Source organism: Chlorocebus sabaeus, chromosome 9, assembly GCF_047675955.1.
Source record: "Chlorocebus sabaeus isolate Y175 chromosome 9, mChlSab1.0.hap1, whole genome shotgun sequence".
NCBI classification, from domain to species: Eukaryota; Metazoa; Chordata; class Mammalia; order Primates; family Cercopithecidae; genus Chlorocebus; species Chlorocebus sabaeus.
The window spans coordinates 51430646-51455680 of record NC_132912.1 but is presented as its reverse complement, the minus strand read 5'-3'; the positions used below and the strand labels follow the sequence as shown (position 1 = coordinate 51455680).

General features: G+C 45.1%; 1 protein-coding gene across 4 annotated transcripts in view; it reads left to right on the top strand.

The window, feature by feature from the left end:
• The window catches only part of WDFY4 (WDFY family member 4), a 296087-nt gene that overhangs the window by 129709 nt on the left and 141343 nt on the right, over positions 1-25035 (top strand). For all 4 annotated transcript variants that reach the window (XM_007962606.3, XM_073018985.1, XM_007962605.3 and 1 more), the window contains 8 exons: positions 2485-2649; positions 5478-5681; positions 6306-6420; positions 7617-7774; positions 11912-12150; positions 14046-14164; positions 15983-16168; positions 17862-17998. In XM_007962606.3, the coding sequence (XP_007960797.3) occupies positions 2485-2649; positions 5478-5681; positions 6306-6420; positions 7617-7774; positions 11912-12150; positions 14046-14164; positions 15983-16168; positions 17862-17998 (1323 nt within the window). The remainder of the gene's footprint in view (positions 1-2484; positions 2650-5477; positions 5682-6305; positions 6421-7616; positions 7775-11911; positions 12151-14045; positions 14165-15982; positions 16169-17861; positions 17999-25035) is intronic.

Genomic DNA, 25035 nt, shown 5'->3' with positions numbered 1-25035 from the left:
CTATCTTGATGACCTCCTTAGTGTGTATTCTGGGATGTGGTATAGCAGGTCAAAATGTGCCTTCATGCTTTTTCTTTTGGATGTGCTTCTCAGAAAGATTGAATTAATCATTATGCACACATATCCCACCAGTGAATATCTAACTCATCTTGTACAGAAGGGCTCACCCCATCCTCACAGCCTCAACCTCATGGCCAAACTGATGATGGCTTCATAGTTGAGTTCTTTTGCATTTATTATTAGTGAGGTTGAAACCATTTTTCATATGTTTATTAGTTATCTTTATTTATTTTCCTGTCTCTCTATTTTGCTGTCAATTGCCTGATTATATCTTTTGCCAGTTTTTCTGGGTGTGTGGGATTATGCTGAGAAAGTAGAGATCCCACTTTTTGCCCTTTTTGAAACAAGTTTTTTTTTCTTTTTTGAGACAGTGTTGCTCTGTTGCCCAGGCTGGAGTGCAGTGGTGTGATTTCAGCTCACTGTAGCCTCCGCTTCTCAGGCTCGAATGATCCTCCCACTTCAGCCACCCGAGTAGCTGACACCACAGGCGTGCACCACCATGCCCAGCTAATTTTTGTATTTTTGTAGAGACGGGATTTCATCATGTTGGCCAGGCTCAGAAGTGTTTTTATTGCTATTATTAGATACCCTTTTAGTACACAATTCGATCATCCTATGCTTTTGTTTTCTTGTAGCCAGTTTCCTATGATGAATTACATCAATAGATTTCTTTGCATTCTTGCGAAGACCTCATTTAGTCACTCTGTCTTTATTCTGTTTGTATTTTCTTTCTTTCTTTTTTTTTTGACGGAGTCTCGCTCTGTCGCTCTGACTGGAGTATAGTGGCACTATCTTGGCTCACTGCAACCTCTGCCTCCTGGGTTCAAACGATTCTCCTGCCTCAGCCTCCTGAGTAGCTGGGATTACAGGCACGCACCACCACCACGCCTGGCTAATTTTTGTATTTTTAGTAGAGACGAGGTTTCGCCCTGTTGGTCAGGCTGGTCTCGAACTCCTGACCTCATGATCCACCCACCTCAGCCTCCCAAAGTGCTGAGATTACAGGCGTGAGCCACCATGCCCAGCCTCTGTTTGTATTTTCTTTATGATTACATGCATCCTTATAAATGATATTAGCCTGCAGTTTACTTTTTGTTATATATTTTTCAGGTTTTGACATCAGTATTATGCTAATATTATATAAAAAAGACTTCTTTCTTTGTATTCAGCGAGATGTTAAATCCATGATTTTTGTCTTATTTTAATTGTTCCTATGAAATTGCCTGGACCTAAATTTGTCCCATTATTATTGGCTTGTTTAGGCTTTTAAATGTCTTCTTGACCTAGTTTAATTGACATTTTAAAATAATTTCCCATTCATTTAATTTGCACAAATGGTCTCCTTTAACTTGTGTCATTTTCTGTGTGATTGTTTCTCCCTTTGTATTCTCAGTTTGTGTCCTGCTCTCTCCTTCTCGGCCTCTCTTGTGACTTAGGAGTTGAAGGCTTGTGGACTTAAATAAATAACCAGCTCTTGGGTACATTTATCAGTCTCCTGATTTTATTTCTGTCGATTTCTAAGATTTTGATTTTGGCATCTTCATTTTTTGTTATGTTCTGGAATTTCTGTGATTGCAATTTTAAAGATCTCTTTGATTCACATTTGTTAATGTCCATGTGGTGGAGATTTTTGGGTTGTAAACTTTTGTTCTCTATTTCTAGTTATGTTTTTGCCCTGCTGAGATCATGTGATCTGTATATTTTTCATCTTTGAGAAATTTATTCATGGTTTTATTGTAGGCCTAATGAGCAATTAATTTAGGAGTGTCTGAAAAGATGTATATTTTCTTATGGAGCATAAGGAATCTGTTACCTATTTAATCAAGTAATGTTATTCAAAATAAAGCAAACAAAAGAAATCACATGCAAGCATTTAAAACAAAGAAAATATGTAATATGCTGAGAGAAGTAAAGATATAAGACCAAACATGTACATCTTAACAGCAAACATAAAAAGATTAAATTTCTATATTAAAGATGTGAATTTTAGACTTGGTGAAAAACAAGACTCAGCCTTCTAACATCTAACATGTATGTATATACAACAATAACAAAGTTACTTAGTGAATTTGGTACAATCAAGATCTGTGTCAGGAAAGCATCATCTACCCAATACATTAGACAAGTATCAAAAGTAAAACGCAGGAACTTAAAAGATAAGAGAAAAAGGCTAGAGGTAAACATAGAACCTACTTCAGAGGGTTGTTGTGGGGTGAGAAGAGGCATATGTATGAAGCCCTTACAACATCTGCACATATTAAACCCTTCCTCAATTGACGTTAGTGTCTGGTGCTGATCTGAAGTCTTAATGTGTCTTGTTGAAAGTCTCAGGAAGGAGTCTTCTCCCTAGACCTCAGCTCCTCTGGTTAGGGAGGCAGCCCCCATCATGCTGCCCTGCACCACCTCTCACCAAGTGTGCCTCAGCCCCTGGCAGGTTCTGAGGATGGCGCCTGGGCACAGACGTTCCCAACCAGCGTGCTGCAGTTCCTCAGCTTCGTGCACCACACCTACCCCCAGGACCCGGCGTGGCGAGCCCCGGAGTTCCTCCAGACCTTGGCCATAGCCACCTTCCCCCTCGGAGCCCAAAAGGTAGGACATGTTGCTGCCCTACCCAGAGAGAGCAGGTGTAAGCATCATTATCCTTCAAGGGCAAAGGGCAAAATCCCTCCCCACCCCCCTAAAATTAAAATACATTTTAAGGCAACTTGAGGGGAACATTGAATAAGCAGCTTGGGTAATCTTCCTTTTTTGGGTGAGATACACCTCGAGGTCATTTTCAGCTCTGAGATTCAATACTTTTTTTGAGCTGTTAAGAATCTCAGTAACGAGAAGTCTAATGGCAGATAAAGTCCATTCTCTGTGCCATACATAGGCACTGACAAGGGGAGACAGTGAATCTCATTCCAGGAAGCCTGCTACTGTGCACCATATGGGGGAGGGCAGTCCTGGGAGGGCATCCTGCAAGAACTTTTGCTCTCGGGACCCTCGTCCCACTTGCAGTCCCCTGGGCCATGACTTGTGTGCCCTTCTAGGCAGTGGGTTTGCAGAGGCCCAGCTTAGAGCCAGGCAAGTCAAGGGGAGGGCAGAGCCTGATTTAAGGATAAAGTCTTGAGTCTTATGCTCTGGTGGTTAGAGAAGGGGCTATGGGAAGACATGTGAGTTTGGGGCCTCCAGCTAGGCCCAGCTGGTCAAGGGTTGGCTGAGTCAGGGCCATGTGGGACTCAGGTAAGCTAAGAGCTCCTGGGAGCTGAGAGGCAAGAAGCAGGTGAGGACTAAAGAAGAAGGTCAGGTACGGAAGAAGGAAGGGCAGAAATTCACACATACCACCTCCACTCTGGTGGATTAGGAAGTGGAGACCCAGTGAGGGCAAGCAAGCTAACTGTGTCTTCCTGCAAGTTGCCAACTGTAGCTAAAGGAGCATATTTGAAAGGTGAACAATGCTACATAGGGGGGTTTATAATCCATGCCAAGTGCAATGCTGGGCCTGGAGTGGTTGCTCCACAAACATTTGCTAAATGCCCAAATGAATGATCAACATGCTCTCTTAGCTAACCTTTTCCAGAAGCATACCCATGGTGACAGCCTCCATCTCCTGAAACCGGTGCTTTAGAGAACCTGAACTGCCACCTGATGAAGGTGGTGTCTGAGAGGGGAAGCTGAGATTCAGAGAGGCAAAGCGGTGCTCACCAGTTTCCTCCAGGCTTACTGAGGGTCACAAAACCCATCTCCCAGATTGATTGCAAGAGTGAAATGTACTGAACTTCATGCGATTAACAAGTGACAGAGCCAGGGTTTAAATCTCACTCTTACCCTAAAGCCTTGTCCTTTTCATTACAGTCAGTTTAAAATAAAATTAAATGGCCAAATAGACTTTAAAAGTAAGTGGTTTTAATAAAAAGACTAAATATAAAGACCAGAAGTTTCATAAAAAGATAACATAATTTTGAAATAGTTTTATGAGTGTATATCAAGTAACTTACTAAAAAGTAAGATAAAAAACAAAGCAAACAGTAGTGAAGGAATGCAGCGCTGGTTGTAGGAGAGAGGGGGATAGGATCCGCAGCCAGAGGTGCAGGCAGCCTGGCCAGGGAGGGAACAAGAGCAAGCCTACAGGCTGCCCCTTGACACTTCCCTGTGCAGGTTTTCTGCAGGGGTCCAGAGGCCTAACATTCTCTACGCAGATACCCAGCTCAGCCTCCATGCCCAAGGGTCAGGCTCGCCATCTGCTGAGTTGGGGTTCCAGCCGAGTGCCCCCGCCAGCAGCCCAGGTGCACACTCTGGCCCAGGGCTCCTGCTCCCCATGGTCAGCAGTTCCTGCCCAGGGGAGGGTCTGGCCCAGAGTCACATCCCCAGCTGACCGCAGGCGAGGTCAGGCTTTTGCCTTGGGGCTTCTGGCTCTAATTCCAAGGTGCACCTCCCAGCCATCTTTGCCTTTTGCAGCTCAAAGTCAGCTCTGCCAAGGCTTTTGTTGTATAGAAAACATACCAGACCCTCTTCATGCAGAAGGCTGGTGGCCAAAGGCTTGGATTTGCTGTGAATTTATATGGCATCTTTCCAATCAAGGCCGCACGGAGCTAATTAATGCAGTCACTACCTCCCTAGGTGCCATTAAATTCATTTTATGGCTTAATTAAGAATGGCCGCATTAATTTTATGAATGAGCAAAGGGAGGTGCTAGCAGATGAATGCGCAGGAGAAGTTCATGGGCTGGGAGTCAGAAGTCCCGGGCCGCGTGTCCTTGGGCGTGTCATTCGGCCTCCAGCATCTTTGTGTCCTCCTGGACGTATCTGGGGTAATGACCCCTGTCTTATTGATCTCCCAACATTTTATAAATATAAAACAAAGGAGTGGATGCCAAAGCACTTCAGGAATTAGAGGAAAGAACTCTTTGTAGTCCCACTTCTCCACCGTTCTTGCCTGGGGAGCCTGTCTGTGGGCATCAGCAGAGACTGGGCAGGAAGTAGAGGTGAGCTCCCCATCACAAGATGGGCACTGACTCTCTCTGACTGTCTACCAGGGGCTGGGCATTGCCACGTTCGTTATTCTCTCATGCCATTCTCCCAGATCTGGTGTCAGATGGTTTTTATTGTCTCTGTTTAACCAATGGGGAGCTGTGGCTTGGAGATGTGAAGCAGCTTGCTCCTGGCACATTCCGGAGTTCATCATGAACACTGCAGGCCTCTCTGACTCTATGGTTTAGCTTGTTTGCACAACACTTGGCATCTCATGTTCTCAAACTGCAGCAGGCCACCTTATGAGCAGCTGGACCCTGGGCAAATCGCTTTCCTGTGCAGAGCCTCGATTTCCATACATGTCACTGGGCATGACAATAATCCTCCCATGCACATGGCACAGGTTGGTGGGAAAGAGCTTGAGGCAGGGCAGGCCACTCATGTTGGGGTTCTCTTGTCTTTGAGGGGGCTGGGACTGAGTCCACCCGGAACACCAGCAGTCCTGAGGCTGCAGCTGAAGGCGACAGCACAGTGGAGGGTCTCCAGGCTCCCACCGAGACACATCCCGCCCGGAGGCAGCTAAGGGAGTTCACGCAGCTCCTCTTGAGGGAGCTTCTGCTTGAAGCCCCCAGCCCCAAGCAGTGGCTGCCCCTGGAGGTGCTCTTGGAGGTGGGTTGGAAAAGGTGACGTTGGGCTCTGTGCTGTGGAGGCTGCTGGGATACAGGCACTGCAAGGGCAGGATGCACCCAGGGAGACAGAGGGTCTGGGGGTCACAGCGAGCGAAGGGGAATCTGTGAACCATGGGCCCCAAAAGAGCAACAGGTGATAGAGGAGTGAGCGCAGGGTCCCTAGAAGCAGAGCCAGAGGTGGAAGTTTTGTGTAAGTGAGTTATTGGCCAGTGGGTTGGAGGGGGTGTTCTCAGGAGAAGCGGGGAGAGAGACAGAGGGGCAGGAGGTGAAGCTAGCCCAGAGGTGGTCCCAGCTGGAGCCTGGCCCAACGGGGGTTCTGGGTTGCTCTCTGCCTCCCAGGGCTGGCCCCACCTGCAGCACCTGACAGGTAGCCGTGGGCTATGGGCTCCCCTGACTTGCCTCCTTACCCTCGGAAATGGGCGTTGCTTCCTGGACGAGGCAGCCTGGTCACAGAGGGTGGTCCCCCAGAGAAGGGGCAATTGTAAGCAGCCCACACTGGTGGCAGATGTGGCCTAAATGCCCCAGCCAGGCTAGGGAGGCAGTGGGCACTGGGTGGACACGATGGCCCTGTGGTTGTTGTCTCAGTCCCGGGCTGTGCTTCCAGGCTTCTCCAGACCACGCCACCAGCCAACAGAAGCGAGACTTCCAGTCCAAGATCCTGCTTTCTGCTATGGAAATATTCCACATGACAAGTAGAGGTGACGCAGTGATGCTCAGAGGTGAGTGGGGCAACTGGTCCGCCCCATTCATGACATGAGGCTGCTGACAGTGGAGGGGAAACCAGCATGCTGGCCGGGAGCTGACCCTAGCTGTGGGATGCTGCCTCCCCCTGGCATCAGTCCCTCCAGGCATCATCAACAATAACTCCCTGGCTCTTGCCTTGGGGCTCAGTGGAGAGGTACTTGCTACTTTCCATGACACCCTTGTCCATGCCACTTACAGACAAAAAGCCCTCTTGTCCTCTGAGCAAAAATTGGCTCTCCTATAGCCTCAGTAGAAACGCAGCCTCTTCCCATAATGGAAGCCAAGATACCGGAATTTAACCTTCCGTGCTCAGCATCCTGCCTGGGTACAGGATAGGAGCACAGTTGATGTTTCTTAAACAATGAACTTGGATGAAGACGCTGCCATGCCCCTTCAGAGCTTAAAATTGAAGTTTCATTCAAAAAACTTGGTTCCAGGACAGCTGTACCTTTTTGACAAGCCTAAACAAAAGCCTTTTCTGTGGTTCCCAAGCCACAGGAATCCCTAGGAACATGAGTTCTCCCCTGGACTTCTCCTTGCCTCCCACTCAGAAGCCCTGACTTCATGATCTTTCTCATGGAGAGACTGGAATGCAGGAGAGTAGCAGGGTGGTGAATTGTGGTTTTGGCAACCCCAGTTCTGGACTTGGCTCTGCCACTGGACAGTCATGCGACTCTAGTCAGGTGTCTGGACCCGTGAGTGAGGACGACAGTCGTGAACTCACAGGGTTGTGCTAGGGGTTAGCTAAGATCATCACACACATGGCTGAGCACAGTGCCTGCTGTGTTGGTGAGCATAAACGGATATTGACAGTATGGCTTTATCCTCTGCCCAGTGTAGCAGCAGGGCCCCTGGTCATCATGATGCCTGCTCATTTGTCTCAGGCAGCACATTCTTCCCCGTCCTCCTCCAAAAAGCCACAGGAAGAAATGTTTCCCCTTGCTTGCTTTCTCACCACTTGGTTTATGTCACTGACCAGATTACTCAAGATCTGTTCACTTTGATTAAATGTGTGTATGTTGGACACCTCCTCAGTACAAGACTCCATCTTTGGAGCCATGGGGTAAACGGAGGTAAATAAGATGCAGTTGGTCACCACAAGGGGCTTGGAGACTGTCATGGAGAGAAGTCCATTTAGACTCTCACCTCCACCTGTCCCCTCACTCCACAGACAGCAGAGAGCCTCAGCCAAGTGCAGAAGCTGCTGCTGCCCCTTCACTTGCCAACATCTCCTGCTTCACCCAGAAGCTGGTGGAGAAGCTGTACAGCGGGATGTTCTCAGCAGACCCCAGGCATATCCTCCTCTTCATCCTGGAGCACATCATGGTGGTAAGAGCTGTTCACTGACCAGGTGTTCATGTGGATCTGAATGATGTGCTCCTGGCTGTTGTCCAGTTGGTCCAACTGGATCTGCCCTCCTTCCCTGGAGTAGAATCTGAGCCAGGTGGGAGGAAGTGGGAGGCCCTTTAGGCCCAGGTAGTACCTGGAGACTACTGCAAGTCCTGCAGGGTTCTTACCTCAGGCCACCTGAGCCCAGTCCCAGGGATTGGAAGCCTCAGCTCCCTGCACTTGCACCTGAGCTCTGTAAACTCCTAAAACCTGCTTCCTTCCCTTTGCATTTGTATTGGGATTGTTGGTTCGACCTTAATTGTTGTTATTCCTCCTCAACTAAGAAAGGGCCACAAAGGCCTTTGTCTCCGCGAGACCTATTTTATTTTCTTCCTTAGTACTAACTCTGTCTGGTGTATTTGTGCCTTCCTGCAGTGGAGACAGGCATCTATTTTAACCTTGTCTTTTTATTCTTGCCTGTGCCCCCTTTTTTTTTCCAGATAAAAGGTATAACTACATACCTACCTGTACAAATGCATGCCTGTAGGGCCACTATTGAATGTAGGTGGGTGTATGTGCACGCATATACACACAGAGAGAATTGTACAATCTCAAAATTCTAGCATCAAAAGAGACCCTATTTTTTAGATCTCAGCCCCATTACAAGCTGGAGACTTCCTGACAAGCCTCCATACAACCTTTGCTCAAACCCTCCCTATAATGGGGAACCCACTAAAGTTCACGTTGTCCCACCCAGGGGGACGTCTGTGATTCTTAGAAAGAACTTTCTCTTATCAAGCTGGGATCTACCTCCAGCAGCTCCTGCCAGCAGTCCTGGGTGTGCTCTCTGCAGCAGAACTAGGAGGACTACTCTCCTTCCTGTTCACATCTCATAGAGAGTGAAATTGGCTTCCAGCACCCTTCTGACTGCAGAGTCACCCACAGACCCCAGGACTGGGCCTCTGCACAGTTTCTAGAGTCATCTTCACTTGTCTGATGAGCAGGTCCAGGTAAACCTGGAAAGACTTGAATTCAAAGGCTTGTTAAGGAACAACTCCAAGAGAGGAGAAATAGCCCTGCCCTTGTCAGCTCTGTGAGGGTTAAAATCAGATTCCTGGCAAGTTGTGTTGTAAATGAAAAGAAGTTGCTGAGCTCCCTGTGGCTAAAGCATGGACTCCCAGCTAGTATTCCAAACATAGGTGCCAGTGGGGGCCATGGTGCCTTCAGGGGGACTGGGCCCGAGGGCTCAGCTCCCCACATATCCACCGGCCTCCTCTCCTGCTGGCTGTCTGTGATGTCTGCCCCTCTTAACCTCAGTTCGAGACCCATCTGAGGAGCAGGAGAGGACCATGATAAAGAAATGAATCCCAAACCCCAACAAGTTTACACAGACCTTCACTTCATGAGTAGAAACAGTGCGTTACCCGTGAAATTCTAAGGGAGTAGCCTATAACAAATTCATTTTCTATCGGACTGAAAAACTTTGTGCATACTCTTTGTATTATAGATTCTTTTCATGGAAGCCAAACAAATGTTTGGAGATGTATGGACTAGTCCATGCTAAGGCTACAAATCAGGGTCTTCTGCTTCTCCCTCTAAGTTTCTTTTGAACTAAAATCTTCTGGACTCCATCTCCAGTAGATGATACAGTGGTTAAGAGCTTGGCTCAAGTGTCCAGTGTATGTTTGACCCTTGCTCAACCACCCAGCCTCTCTGACCCTTAGCTTCTTATCCCTACAGTGGGGTAACTTAGCATCTATGGTGTTTTTATGACAAACAGGCAGTATGTGCAAATCTATGCAAAATGCTTAGCATAATACCTGGAATACTGTAAGAATTCTATGATAACTATTAATAATGACACATGACTATTTTTTAAATTAGATACTACTAATAGCATGTTCTCATACATTGAATGTCAATCTTGTTACCAGTGTTTCAGAAATCTTGGGTCACCAAATCTATTTTCTGTAATATGACTACAACAAACTTTCAACCTTTTTTAACATAACTTTTCACCCAAATTCTGCATAGCCTTGATTGATCATGTCCTTAAATAAACACCTGAAAGTAGAAGAAACTAGTCCTATTTGAATTTCAGGTCATGTCAATTTTTTTTTTTAAGAGACAAGGTCCTGCCCTGTCATCCAGGTTGGAGTGCAGTGGCAGGATCCTAGTTCTCCTCAGCCTCGAAATCCTGGGCTCAAGCAATCCTCCCATCTCAGCCTCCTGAGTAGCTAGGACTATAGACATGTACTACCTTGCCTGGATAAATTTTTTTTTTTTAACTTTTTGGAAAGATAGGGTCTTACTATGTTGCTGCCTAGGCTGGTCTTGAACACCTGTCCTCAAGAGATCTTCTTATCTTGGCCTCCTAAAGTGCTAGCAGTACAGATGTGAGCCACCATACCCAACCATGCCACTTTTATTTTTATTTCAAGTTCCAGGGTACATTGCAAAATGTGTAGGTTTGTTACATAGGTAAATGTGTGCTATGGTGGTTTGCTGCACCTATCAACCCATCACCTAGGTATTAAGCCCAGCATGAATTAGCTATTTTTCCTAATGCTCTCCCTCTCCCCACCCCACCCACTGACAGGCCCCAGTGTGTGTTCTTCCTCTCCCTGTGTCCATGTGTTCTCATTGTTCAACTCACACTTACAAGTAAGAACATGTGGTATTTAGTTTTTTGTTCTTGTGTTAGTTTGCTGAGGATAATGGCTTCCATCTCCATCCATGTCCCTTCTAAGGACATGAGCTCATTTGTTTTTATGGCTCATAGTATCCCATGGTATATATGTACCATATTTTCTTTATCCAGTCTATCATTGATGGACATTTGGGTTGATTCCATGTCTTTGCTATTGTGAATAGTGCTGCAAGGAACATACGCGTGCATGTATCTTTGTAACATAATAATTTATATTCCTTTGGATATATACCCAGTAATGGGATTGCTGGGTCAAATGGTGTTTCTAGTTCTAGATCTTTAAGGAGTCACCACACTGCCTTCCGTGATGGTTGAACAAATTTACGTTCCCAACAGGGTAAAAGTGTTCCTATTGCTCTGCAACTTCACCCCATCTGTTGTTTCTTGACTTTTTAATAATCGCCATTGTGACTGGCATGAGATAGTATCTCATTGTGGTTTTGATTTGCATTTCTCTAATGATGAGTGATGTTGCATTTTTTTTCATATATTTTTTGGCCACAAGAATGTCTTCTTTGGAGAAGTGTCTGTTCATGTCCTTTGCCCATTTATTAATGGGGTTGTTTGTTTTTTTCTTATAAAATTGTTAATTTCCTTGTAGATTCTGTATATTAGACCTTTGACAGATGGATAGATTGCAAAAATTTTCTCCGACTCTATAGGTTGCCTGTTTGCTCTGATGATAGTTTATTTTATTGTGCAGAAGCTCTTTAGTTTAACTAGATCTCATTGTGAATTTTTGCTTTTGTTGCAACTGCTTTTGACTTCGTCATGAAATCTTTGCCCATGCCTGTGTCCTGAATGGTGTTGCCTAGATTTTCTTCTAGAAGTTTTATAGTTTTGGGTTTTATATTTAAGTCTTTAATCCATCTTGAGTTAATTTTCATGTAAGGTATAAGGAAGGGGTCCAGTTTCAATTTTCTGCATATGTCTAGCCAGTTCTTCCAGCACCATTTATTAAATAGGGAATTCTTTCCCCATTGCTTGTTTTTGTCAGGTTTGTCAAAGATCAGATGGTTGTAGACATGTGGTCTTGTTTCTGAGTTCTCTATTCTGTTCTATTGGTCTATGTGTCTCTTTTTGTACCAGTTCTGTACAAAAACAGTACACCGATTGGTTACTGCAGCCTTGTAGTATACTTTGAAGTCAGGTAACATGATGCCTCCAGCTTTGTTCTTTTTGCTTTGGATTGTCTTGGCTATATGAGCTCTTTTTTGGCTCCATATGAATTTTAAAATCGTTTCTTCTAATTCTGTGAAGCATATCAATGGTAGCTGAATGGGAATAGCATTGAATCTATAAATTACTTTGGGCAATAAGCCATGTCACTTTTTGATTATATTACTTTTGTGGTAAACTGGATCTGTAACTAAAATTGCAAAGCACTCACAAGTATGTGTATGTGTGTTTTTTTTTTAATGACACAGGTAATTGAGACTGCCTCTTCTCAAAGGGACACTGTCCTCAGCACTTTATACAGCAGTTTAAATAAAGTCATTCTTTATTGCCTATCCAAGCCCCAGCAGTCCCTCTCTGAATGCCTCAGCCTTCTCAGCATCCTGGGCTTTCTGCAGGAGCACTGGGATGTTGTCTTTGCCACCTACAATTCCAACGTCAGCTTCCTCCTGTGTCTCATGCATTGCCTTTTGCTACTCAATGAGAGAAGGTAAGAGCTGCCCACTGGTTTCCTTGCCTGCTGGTGGTCCATGCAGAAAGGAGAGATTTAGAGGGAAGCTTGATTGAGGACTGAGGTCTGTATAAATGATATCATCCTTTTGTTTATCTGGTCTTCCATATTTTTTGAAATGTTTGATAACATGGTAAGTAATCCCCAAACTTGTCCATGTGACAGCAGCTAGAATCATCATGAAATAATAATTTATCCTATTTCTACAATTCTAAGATTGTAAGATACCTCATTGATTTAATTTTTGAGGCAGAAAGTGCCACCATTAGATGTACACATTGATTTTATGATGTAGCCAGATTCTAGAAACATTATCATTTGATAATTACAATCTTAGAATGCAAAAATATAATGTATTGTGCAATGCAGGAATAATTTTGCTTTCAGGAAAAAAATTACATATGCATGCAATATATGACACAAAATGACATCCATAAAAATGCTAGTTAAAAAGCTATTAAATTAAACTTATTTAAGTCCTTTTCTTGAAGCCCCAAGTTTGGAAATACATCAGATTTCCAAAACTGAATGTAGTTCATGCACACTGACACAGAGAGAGAGACGGAAAGTGAACATACTTCCCATCTCTCTCTCTCTCTGTGTCAGCGTGCATGAACCACATTCTCCAGCATCTCAGCATCCTGCTGCCTGTGAATATGATGTCCTATGACTAGAGCTTGAGAGTGTAGAGGGAGAGAGGACTATGGGATGTCACACTTTGCTCTTGTCCTTTTCCTTCATTATAGTCATCCTAACAAAAATTATGTTTGATCACTTGAAAAAAAAAAAAACAGTCCCCCATGTCCTGTAGTGCTGACCACTGAACAGTACAAAACACTAGCATTGACTTCTCATAAAACTCTCTGGGAAGCCTTGGGGAACCCTCCTAACCCAGAGGAGGCACTTGTGTTTGAATGAAATAAAATAATCCATTTTCAGTATGTGGTTTAATTTGGGGAGGTTTTTCTTTTTCTTTCTTTTTCTTTTTCTTTTTTTTCTTCCTGTTTCAGGAGTTAGGCCTCATCCATCCTGGAAGCATAGGTAAAGAGGAGCAGAATGACAACTGAATTATGTGCTTGAGATGATACCTTCCTCAGTTCCCTCTGTTTAGCAAGATTGACTTTATTCTAGAAATTTCAAAAATGGGCATTCTCATATGTCAGGTTATTTTCCTTTCCATGTTTGTCATTTTCAGTTCAATCCATGAACATTTACTGAGTGTCTATTTGGTTTGTGTCATAATGGCCATGTGGACATTAACACAATGGGGACCCCCAGAGCACATGGTTCATGGGAAACCTAATGTATAAACCACTGTGTCCCTACTTAGAACTGGCTACATCATATGTGAGGGGCCTCCAGCAAAATTAAAATGCGAGGCTTGTGTCCAAAAATACCCAAAATTTCAAGATGATGACAGCAGAGCCCCAAAAAGGGTTCTTCTTAGTGCAGGGCCCTGTGTAATTGCACAGGTTGCATGCCCATGAAGCCAACCCTGGCCCCACTTCGGGCAGGATGAAATCAATGCCAAACAAAGGCAGGGTTTAATGCTTTGGGAATGCACTGAAATAAATGACTAGTTCTGATGGTGGGGAACCAGGAGCAGGCAGAGGGGGCCTGCTGGCAGCACAGGTGGGATTTCACAAGATTTCTCATAAAGAGAAGGTGTTTCTCCTACTATTCAGAATGCCACTCTAAAATATCTGTTGTGGAATTTCTTATAAAGTGTTTGCTTTAATTTGATTAGACAAGGTTTTTTTCCATATTGATATAGATAATTATTGGAGGATGATTATTTGTAATAAAGAGCAATGGAATGGTCTCAAGGAAACTGGAGTTTATGGGAATTTAGTGAAAAATCTCTTATCCACTAGTTACCCAGAAGGATTTGGATTGGAGCCCAAGCCTAGAATGTCTACTTATCATCAAGTCTTCCTTTCCCCAAATGAAGATGTGAAAGAAAAAAAAGAAGACTTGCCAAGTTTGAGTGATGGTACATTTTATTTGTCATTTTGTGTGTGTGTGTGTGAGAGAGAGAGAGAGAGAGGGGTGGTGACTGGATAGTGGTACCTGCTAGGGTTGCATTCTTCAGTTTGTCCTTCCCAAAATAAGAAAGCAGATACTATTAAGGACATTTTCAAAAAGTCAGAATACTTACAAATTCCCAGATTAATCATGTATTAGTATATAGCAAGGCAAGCTGGTAGAAAGTAATACTGGATTGGTCTTTGTATATTAGAAATGAAATGGAAAGGAATGAATGGATGGATAGGTGAAGAGAAAGCTCTGTCGGACTTGGTTTGACTAGAAGCTTAATCCCAGGATACTGTACTGTAAATTAAAACTGTCATGCCCCATCTCACCTAATTTAGTTCAAGTCATTACCTAGTTGCTGCTCAGCTTCATTCCCTAGTAAATGAGAAGGGATTAAATAAACCCATTACTATCTATAAGACTTTTCGCTTAATAGAGTTTATTCTTGAATTTACTAATCTCAAATCAAGTTAAAGGGATTAGCAGTTATTTTTCTAGCAGCCCGTTCTATGTGTTTGAGAGATTATGCTCTCCCTTGGTCCAGGAAGCAGAAGCTCTGCCACTCCTTCTGCCAGTCTTGTTTGCAGACTGTTCCACTTACCTGGTGATATGTTGTGATACAAGATTGTACACACAACCAGGTGCAGTGGCTTATGTACCCCAGCACTTTGGGAGGCCAAGGCAGGTGGATTACTTAAGGTCAGGAGTTCAAGCCAGCCTGGCCAACATGCTGAAACCTTGTCACTACTAAAAATACAAAAATATTAGCTGGGCATAGGGGCATAGGGGCATAGTGGTGGGCACCTGCAATCCCAAGTATGCGGGAGGCTGAGGCAGAAGAATCACTTGAACCTGGGAGGCGGAGGTTGCAGTGAGCCAAGATCACGCCACTGTACTCCAGCCTAGGCAACAAGAGTGAAACTTCATCTCAAAAATAGAAGATTGTACACACAGGGCCTCTGTGTTCTGTCAGGTAGCTGCCAAGCTCAAAAATCTCGTGACTTTAAAGTTTATTGGACATGGTGTTGATTACAACATGGATGTACACACTTTGGGACTTGGCTGGTAGAGCTGGGCTGGGCACTGTCCATTCCCTTAGGGTGAGAGAAACGGTCTCCAGGGGCTCATTGGTCCAGAGACGGGACTCATTGGTCCAAGATCAGAAGAAATTTAGGCGTGGTTCAGGGTATTACAGATGTGGGGCACAGCAGACACAGTTGGCTTGTTAGATCTGCTTATACCTGAAGAATTTCAGGGGACTGAAATGGGTGGGTAGTGAGAAGCAAGGTCCAGGAAAGAGGACTGGCTGTTTCCTGAGCTCTGAGCCACAGGATAGCCTTGAGCTTGGTGTCCATTCCCCTGAGTGGTCAACATGTAAGGGAAGGTTGGAAGGAGCTGTTTGAGTGGAGCTATTTGACTACCTAGAGCTCACACAAGGTGTTCCTCTGGTATCCAACAGAATTACAGGGTGGGGAGTGGGGGTCTCTGAATTCATAAATGATATTTCCCAGTCCTAGACATGTGAGGCAGGCAGGAATTGGTGACAGGCAGGTGGAGGTGGAGGAAGGCCAGCTTACATGGGTGTTGGTAGCGTTGTTGTCAGGCTTGTGGATCTCCATACTGATTGCTTCTGGCTGAAGCTTGCAAAGCTGGGGTGATGTTCAAGACCTTAAGAGAGAAGGGTGTGGGTAAAACCACTCATGACACACCATCTCCCAGCCCTCTCTGGGAGGGTCACTGAGGCCATCCTGAGTGTGCCATGTGCTCTCTCTGCTAGTCCAACACAACATCCAGAAGACAGTGCAGACTCTCTGGCAGCAGCTGGTGGCGCAGAGGCAGCAGACCCTGGAGGATGCCTTCAAGATCGATCTCTCTGTGAAATCTGGAGAGAGGGAAGTGAAGATTGAAGAGGTCACACCGCTCTGGGAGGAGACGATGCTCAAGGCCTGGCAGCATTACTTAGGTCTCTATCCACTCGGCCCAAGGGAATGGGAACTCCTGGGTCTCACAGAGCCAAACTCCCCCAAGGTTCTACTCAGGGTCCAGAGCCTTTTCCACCTGGACCCTCTGTCTCATCCCTTAAGTGGATAGGATTTCTATCACTGAAATCTTATGTATCTTTCCTTACAAAGAATGAATATCACATGGTACCTTAGGTGAAAGCAAGGCCAGAGGGGCCAACCAAGCAAGAAGATTCCAGTAATTTCTTAGAGGAAGAGGCCTATGTGGAGGCTGTGGCCTGGACTCAGGAACTTGAGGTTCTATGTCCTACCCCTGATATCCACCTACCAGCTTTGAAACCTTTCACTAAGTCATGCAGTTACCTTGAGCTTAGGTTCCTCATGTCCTGTCACTTCATGAAGTGAAAGTTTTCATCCCCAAAATATTAATGTCTCTTGCATTCTGTTAGTGACTTCAACATTTTTACCATATTAATATTTGGTACTAATAAACAACATTTTTGCATATTAGTCAATGCAGCTGCAAGAATGAAGTTTTAATTTTGTTTTCAAGGTGATCACTGTTTTCAACTTATACCTCCTATACTTGTACATCTTCCAGAATCACAAAATTTGCAGTGATTCAGGAGTTAGTTATTTCCATGTGTATTGTCCCAGACTGTCCAGTGGTCCAGAATCTCCTTCTAATTGGCTTTCTAAATTAGTCCTGGCAGATGTGTATATACATACCTGGTTTTGTCCACTTATGCTGCCATAACAAAATACCACAGACTGAGTGATTTACAAATAATAGAAAATTATTTGCTCAGTTCTGGAGGCTGGGAAGTTCAAGATCAAGGTGCCAGTAGATCTGGTGTCTGCAGAGGGCTGTGTCTGGCATCTGCTTCTAAGATGGTACCTTGTTGCTGTATCCTCTGGAAGGGAGAAATGCTGTGTCCTCCCATGTTGAAACAGACAGAAGGGCAAAAATGGCCTGGGATGGTCCCCTTCAGCCCTTTTATAAGACACTAATTCATTCATGAGGGTAGAACCCTCATATTTTAATCACCTCCCAAAAGGTCCCACTTCTTAGTACCACCACAATTGGGATTACGTTTCAACATGAATTATGGAGGGAACACACATTCAAACAATAGCAATACCTATCTACTTTCATGTACTTTTAAAGTCAAAATGGTCAGATTCTATTTCAGAGAAGAGTAAAATAAAATAGGATATACATATCCATGCACATACAGTGGAATAAAGTAGTAAAACTGTAAAGCTTACAAATGACTCTCTTTTTGCCGACAATCCTATATTGAACACTTTCCATGTTCCAGGGTCTTTAAACACATATCTTATATAATCTTCATGACGCCTCAATTAGTTTAGATCTTGTTATCCCCGTTTCACAGAATGAGAAAACTGAGACTCAGCAACTTTAGTTAACCTACTCAACATCTCACTGTGGGTCAACAAGCTGTGGAGCTAGGAGTTTAGGCTAAGTCTGGTGACCTCAAAGCCCACAGTGTTTGTTAGACAAAGGAAGGTCAGAAGACGGCAGTGTAAGCTTGTAGCCTGGGTTGTTTCTGTTTTTGGAGGCAACCACAGGGGGCTCATGCCCCTGGTTGGCCCTTTGAAAGCCAAGCTAGCTATGAAAAATAGTGTGTGCTCTCACTTCACCTCTGACATTCTTTGCTTCCCTGCCCTCAGCATCTGAGAAGAAGTCACTGGCAAGTCGTTCAAATGTTGCACACCACAGCAAAGTCACTTTGTGGAGCGGAAGCCTGTCCTCAGCCATGAAGCTGATGCCCGGGCGGCAGGCCAAGGACCCTGAGTGCAAGACAGAGGTGAGCCCAGATCCCTTTTCCTTAGAAAAGTATCAGGCATTTGCTTCAAACCCCACAAGTCGTATCTCCTCTCCACTGCCTGTTACTAGACATGATCTAACTCCATGTCCTTATGAGCATTTGAGGGTATGCATGTAGCTCCCCAGTTGAGGCTAGGTTTAGGCTGTGTTAGGCTGGCTCCTTGTTCCCATTCTCAGCTGGAGTCAGACATATTCAGAGGGCACTAGCCCACCACTCAGCAGCAGCTAGGGGTGTGAGCCCGGCAGAGGTGGACAGAAACATTCACTTCATTGCCAGGAGACACAGGGATGGGCCACTTTGACTGTGTTGGGTGAGCCCTCTTTACTGTGTGGGGCAGACCTGTTGGAGTTTTCTGATCAATTTCTCAAAACTGCAAAACAAGTCTTCCTAAAACTCATTGGCTCCAACAAGGTTTGTGTGTATGTGTGTGTGTGTGTGTGTGTGTGTGTGTGTGTGAGATCAGGAACGTTGTTGTAAGGTATTGGGAGTACAGTAGGTAGGGGAACAGGTTATCTCTGACCCACAGTGTCTGGGGCCTCAGCTGGGATCATTAGAAGGCTGAGTTACTCATATATCTGGTGGTTGCTGCTGGCTTTAGTCTGAGATCTTAACAGGGGCTATTGGCTGGAACACCTACACATGGCCTCCTCATGTGAACTGGGCTTCCTTATAGCATGGTAGCAGGGTTTCAAAGGATAATGGAGAGAGAGAGCTCACCAGGCAGAAACTGCATTACCTTTTATGACCTAGCTTCAAGAGCTATGCAGTGTCACCTCCAACAAGATGGGCAAAAAATTCTGCCCAAGTTCAAGGGAAGGGAAATAGACTCCACCTTCTCATGGGGGAGTGACGAGGTTCTGCAGGAACATGTGGGACTGGAAATGTTGCTGAGGCTCTTTTAGAAATGCATGATCTGTGATATATTCTAATACCAGTGATATATTATAATGCCAGGGACACTGACTTCAGAGGTGGACTGTGGTTGTTGCTAAACATGGCTGTAGGGTCAGGAGACTTTGAGCAGTTTATTTAACTCCCCAGTGGGATAAATAACTGTGGGAACCCAGGAAAGTTCCCTGGGGAGTTAAAGTAGACAGCTGACAGACACATTAACATAATCCCAGCTCTTGGCCCATGAACTTTGGGAAATGAGGTGGAGCCCAAATCCCACCAGCTCATAATCTGTAACTGCCTGTAAGTGCCCAGGCAGATGAGGAAAAGGGCTTTCTTTTTCCAGCCTTTGGGAATCATAGGCTTCAGGGCCTGGAAAGAGTCCAGACATAGAAGGGAAGTCCAGAAATGAATGACTGGCTGACCAGCTACCTGATGCTAAGAACTAAGGGCAAAGCACACGTCTTATTCAGGCTGTATTCTCAGGAAATTGACTTGTTAAAGGCACTGTTTGGTAAGTTCATCGATAGACTCACTGATTGAATACATTAATGTGTGAGTAACTCACTCAGATTTTATAATAGCTGCATCAGACAGGTATTATAGACTTGTGGATAAAGATGTGGAAACTGAACCTGAAAAAAAAAAAAAGAAAGTTAAGGACTTTTCAGCCATTAAATGTCAGAGAAGATGGGATCCCATCTTTGTGCTGCTGAGGAGGACCTTAGGGAATTTATAGAACCTCTCAGAGCTTTCATTCCTGAACGTACAACTGGGAATATGCTCTGTTTATAGTAGAGCATGTGGAGCCCTGGGAAGCTGTAAATGCTTTAGAAATAGGAGACTGTTTACAAATTCCATTTGGCCTTCTAGCTCTCTCTGCCAAGGTCAAGATCATCCTATAGGTGATATGTGTACCAAGCCCTAAAACTTGGAGCACTCCCACTTGTGCCCAGCTACCTGCTCCTGACCAATGTCACTTGAGACAGAAGGGGCCCAGCCCCGCTTTCCTTGGCTTCATCCTGGAGCTTCTCTTCCTTGACCAGTGTCCCCAGGAGGTCAGGGCAGCCTGGCTGGGAGCTAGGGAAGAGATGTTAGGGTGCTGGGCATGGGTATTCATCTCATCACCTCACACCTATTGATGCTGCCTCTTGCCAGTGCCCCTCTCCCTTCCCCTCTAGTCACTGTCATTGACACAGGTCAGCTGCCTCCAAGTCCTGGGGACATGCGTTGAGCAACAGCTCACATGAAAGAAGCCTGAGTAGACCGCCACGTTTGGGGCCACATAGGTGTCCTAAGTGGCTTTTAACAGTTTGCTCTTGGCTCACATTGAGAGATCCGGGAGAAAGAATATCCAAAGCTGGCTCTGTCTTGGGTGAGGGCAGGCTGTTGAAGATTTTGTCTTCTACATCCATTGAGGTCTTATTCACTTGTTCATTCAACAAATATTTATTGAGCACTTACTCTGCACCCTGCTCTCAACATTGAGGTTACAGCAGAGAACAAAACTGAATATTCTCTTCTCTCAAGGAGCTGCAGTCTAAGGAGTAAAGATAGACAATAAGCAAATACATTTGTAAATATTGGGAGAACTAATGGCAACGAGGAAAAACCATGCAGGGTAAGGCAGGGAGGGTGGCAAGAGATGGCCTGGGCTGTTTAGATGGAGAAGGTCAGCAAAGCCGTCTTTGGCAAGGATGCATTGGAGCAGAGGAGAGAATTTATGAATAACATGAGCTTTGAGATGCTCTGGGAAAGAGGGTCAGGCAGAGAGGACAGTTGGGCAATGGCACTGAGGTATGGGTGTGCTGGGCAGCAAAGGCCAGTGTGACTGGACTGAAGTAGAGGGATTCACCTGGAGCCACCCCAGCTTCCAGGCAGCCATGGGGAATGTCTCCCTCACCGTTTAGCACCAGGAAGAACTACTTTCAGCAACTCAAGAAGAGCAGAAATTTTGCAACAGATTATGTTTCTGTCTTTGATCTGGACACTCAGAAATTCAGAGAGATAAGCATGGTTCAGCTTTTGTAATTGCACACAACTAGTGGGATAAATTTTTGAGCCACCTATGCATGTAAATGTGTACATATATACCTTCTCCCTGGCTTCGTTCTCCATTGACCCCCACTTTCCCTTGAGTTTGATTTATTCTTTCTACACTTTAAATTATCTTGTAGATATTAAAAGACAAATTATTTTTGAAACAAAAAGAACTGTGTTTTAATCTTTAAAATTAACTGCATCTTTGCTTAGCAACATCTTGTACTGGTAACTCAGTCTTGGATGGGCACAGTGCCTGCTACACGGTAGGCCCTTAAAGAATGCAGATGGAAGTGCTTGGAGCAAGGGAGTAGACGCTCCCCCTCCTTTTGCTGAGATGAAACTCGCCAGCTTTCAGACACTGCATCCATCACTCAACTCCGTGAGATGTCTTTGTCGCTAACAGAAGGCACAACTTCTCAGGTACATATGTACACTGTGATGTCATAGGATAAGAGCATCAACTATTTGCCCTGGGGTCTGTTTAATTATTTTTAAAAATTAATTTTGATTATTACAGCTGATTACACCTCAGTGAGCAATGTAATTGATATTTTCTAATGTATCCCAAGGAACATTTTGTACAACATGCTTTTTGTTGTTGAAGGTTAAAGACTCCGTTATTGGTTTTTCCCTAAATATACCCACATCATTAGTCCCTCCAGTGAGAAGGTCGCCATCTGGAAAAAGCAGCACGGAGACATTATTCAGGCACAAGTGCATGAAATTGGGGTTTCTGCATCTTCTGTCTCTCTTCTGGAAAGAAGAGGCTTGTAATTAAAGGAGTTGGTATTAGAGGAAACATTATTCATTTGGTGTTATTCCTTATCATGTCAGCAGCTGACAACCCTATAGCACTGATAAATTGTTCCTCGGAGTGAGACATATGATACAGAATTCTTAATTCCTCTTACCTATCTTCATTTTTAGTAGAAAACGTTTTATTCCTGGTGGGTGAGCTGAACTTTGAGGCAGGGTTGATTTGATAGATGTTATTTCTTCTTCTTCTCCCCCTGACCCCATCACAGTCCCTTGTGGGAGCAAATTGTGACATCACCCACCATCCCTAGAAGGCTGCGGGTGTCAGCTTGTTGGACAGAGATTGGGAACTTGGACTCCCTTGAGGCCACCAAAGGGCAACTCAGGCCACTTTCTCATGTCCACTGTCTGCCTGGAGAATCCAGACTGCACAGGCTGGCCAGCTCCCCTCTTCACAGCTGTGGACTCAGCTTTGATTACCTATTCAATTCCAGACTTCCTTGTTTAAAGACAAGCTGAAAAGACATCAACAACCAATGTTGGTTTCTTATTTTGACAAGTACACCATGGCAATGTGGGATGTTAATAACTTTATGGGAAAACAGCTGAAAGGTAGATGAAAACTCTCTACTATCTTTATAACTTTTATGAAAATTGAAAATATTCCAAAATACAATGTGTGTCATCATCTGTTTATATAAAAGCATTAGTAATCAGCAAATGTGCACAGGAGTCAGGGGGCTGGAAGCTGGTAAGGAAGGGGCCATGGAGGAGGTGACGCCTAGACCTGAGTCTGGGAGGAGCAGCAGGGTCAAAGCCTGTGCAGAGGAAAGCTCTCAGGCAGGGAGAAGGCCAGAGGCGTAACAGGTGGTAAGAAAGGGGCCAAGGCAGTGGGTAAAAGCCAGGTCAGGGGGCACCACAGGCCAGCCTAGACACTCACATTTACTTGTAGGTGGGAGGTTAAAGAGAGGCATGGCATCTGCTCCTATAGGTGAGATTACAGGTGAGGGCCCCTAGTGGGGAGCCGAACTGGGGGTGGCGGGGGGCTGTAGGGTGATTCAGGTGGGAGATAGTGGGGACTGCAGTAGCTGTAGTTGGAGTAGTGAACATCAATAACACACAGAAAATTCTGTTCAACTGAGGCTGGGACAGGTGAGAAAAGAGGGCCACCCAGGACAGGCCTGGCTCTGAGAAGAGACGGCACCTGGGGGTAGGAGGTCTGGCATTCAGATGGCTCTGTGGGATTCTGCAGAGAATGGGGAGAAATAAGAACCAGAGGAAGGGGCTGAGAGTGCAAGGCGACTTTCAGCCCTTAAAGGGGTAGGAGCCTCTCTGGGCAGCCCCCGACCTGTGTACATAGAGCATGAGCTAGATTTCAGCCCACTTTCCTCCTGGGATCAACTGTACACATGTGGACAGCTATCCCAGGCAGTGAGCCAGGCAGGCCCCACCACAGGAGGGAGACCCACCCACCAGCCTGCCAGCAAAGATTGGGGGACTTACAGAAGAGCAGGATTCACATGGAGGAAGGCAAAGCCCTTTGTTCCCCACAATTCCATGGCTTTAGGAGATAGCTGAGCAAGCATCCAGTAGCTGTTTTCAAAGCCATGTATTAGCAAACTGAAATGGCCTACCTAGGGAAGACCACCTAGGGAAGTCAGGGCTGTGTAAGAATTAACAGAAGGGGATGAGAGGGCACCAGAAGCCTGAGGATGATCCGCTGGAGTTGCTAAAATATGTAAAAGCTTTCCATAGGAATTCTACATCTGCCCTGGCAAGGACAGGGGAACGTTAGAAGTTTGCCCCACACCTTTCTTGAGGGTCCCCTAAAGGCCGCCCTATGAGGCCCACCATTGGGGGCCTTGAAGACTTCAGAGGCAGGGCACTTGTGTGGGCAGGGTGCCTGGGGTCTGCCATCAGCTCCTTCCCTGACCAGGTGCCAGACCCACCATCACCCACCCTAGCATGGAGCAGCTCTGCCCTGGCAGAGGACAAGTTGCTGACTGAGGCCAGCAACTTGGTGACACCTCTGTTAAGGGCAGCTCTGGCTGAGGTCCTTAGTGAGGGAAATGATGTTTTTGACTATCCCCTCTGAGCACTTCACCCATTATCTTTATAAAACATCACTGTGGAAATTTTCAAACATATACATAAGTAGGAAAATAATGTGATGAATCCCCATGTATCTATCCATCACTTGACTTCAACAATTTTCAACTCATGGCCAATTTGCTCTCCTTATCACTTCCCACTTTCCCCTTCTGCACTGAATAATTCTGAAGCAACATCCCAGACGTCATATTATTTCATGCATTACTGTTTCGTATACTTATTTTCTCTTCAAAGAAATCATGGGACCCAAATTAAGATTGCAGAGGGGAAAGCAAATGTGCAGAACTGGAGGGCTTTAGCCATCGTTGCGGGAGTGATCAAGTAGCACCTGGTCTTGCTTGCTGGCATGTTTGTGTTTGTCTCCTGCTGATGAGAGGAGGGTCTTGCTGAGGCAGAGGGCACGTTGAGTCTTGGAGAATCCCACGCTGCAGTTTCAGGAAGAAGGGCAGTAAGCTCTGCTGATGACACAGCTGCTTTCTAGTTGAATGCTTGGGCGCTCCATGTTCAGGAACTGAGCAGCACTCCAGGCGCAGGCCTCAGATTTCACTTCCCTGGGATAAAAAGCTCATGGGACCAGAGAGTACTGCGAGTGAGAATAGATTTTTGAAAATAGAAAGAATTGGCTTTGAAATACAGGGGGAGTAAGTGGTACAACAGAGCTGAGCTGAGGATGTCAAAATGCAGTTGTGCAAACAGAAGTCAGAATTCTCAGAGAAATTCTTCTGAAAAAGAGTTCAAGATCTTTAAGAGGTTGCAGGACATTTTTAAAATCTGATATTCAGAAGGTCATCATGTGAAATATTTTTTACTTAAAGTTGCAGTAGATTCACATAATGTTTGTGGGCAAGAGAGAAACGTCTTCCCCAGGAGATGAATATGACTTTAAGAGAGGGATTTGGAGGTAGGTGGCCTAAACCTCAAGGAGAATAAAGACACATGAGGATTTCTAAAATGGAAGGGTCAGAGGACCCAGAGAGAGGCGAGATCTTGAGACAGGTTCTTGCTGGCGTGGCAGGAGAGCAGAAAGGCCAGCTTGTATTCACATATCAAGAGAAAGCAGGTTGGAGGGATAAATTATTGAAAACCACAGAAAAGACAAGGGAGACTCAGAAAACCTGAAAACAGTGTTTATAATAAATCACAATGCTGTATTGTTGGAAAACCCAGTCGTGTTCAGTGGTAGGAAGAGTCTTTTGAATAAGTAATTAAATAGG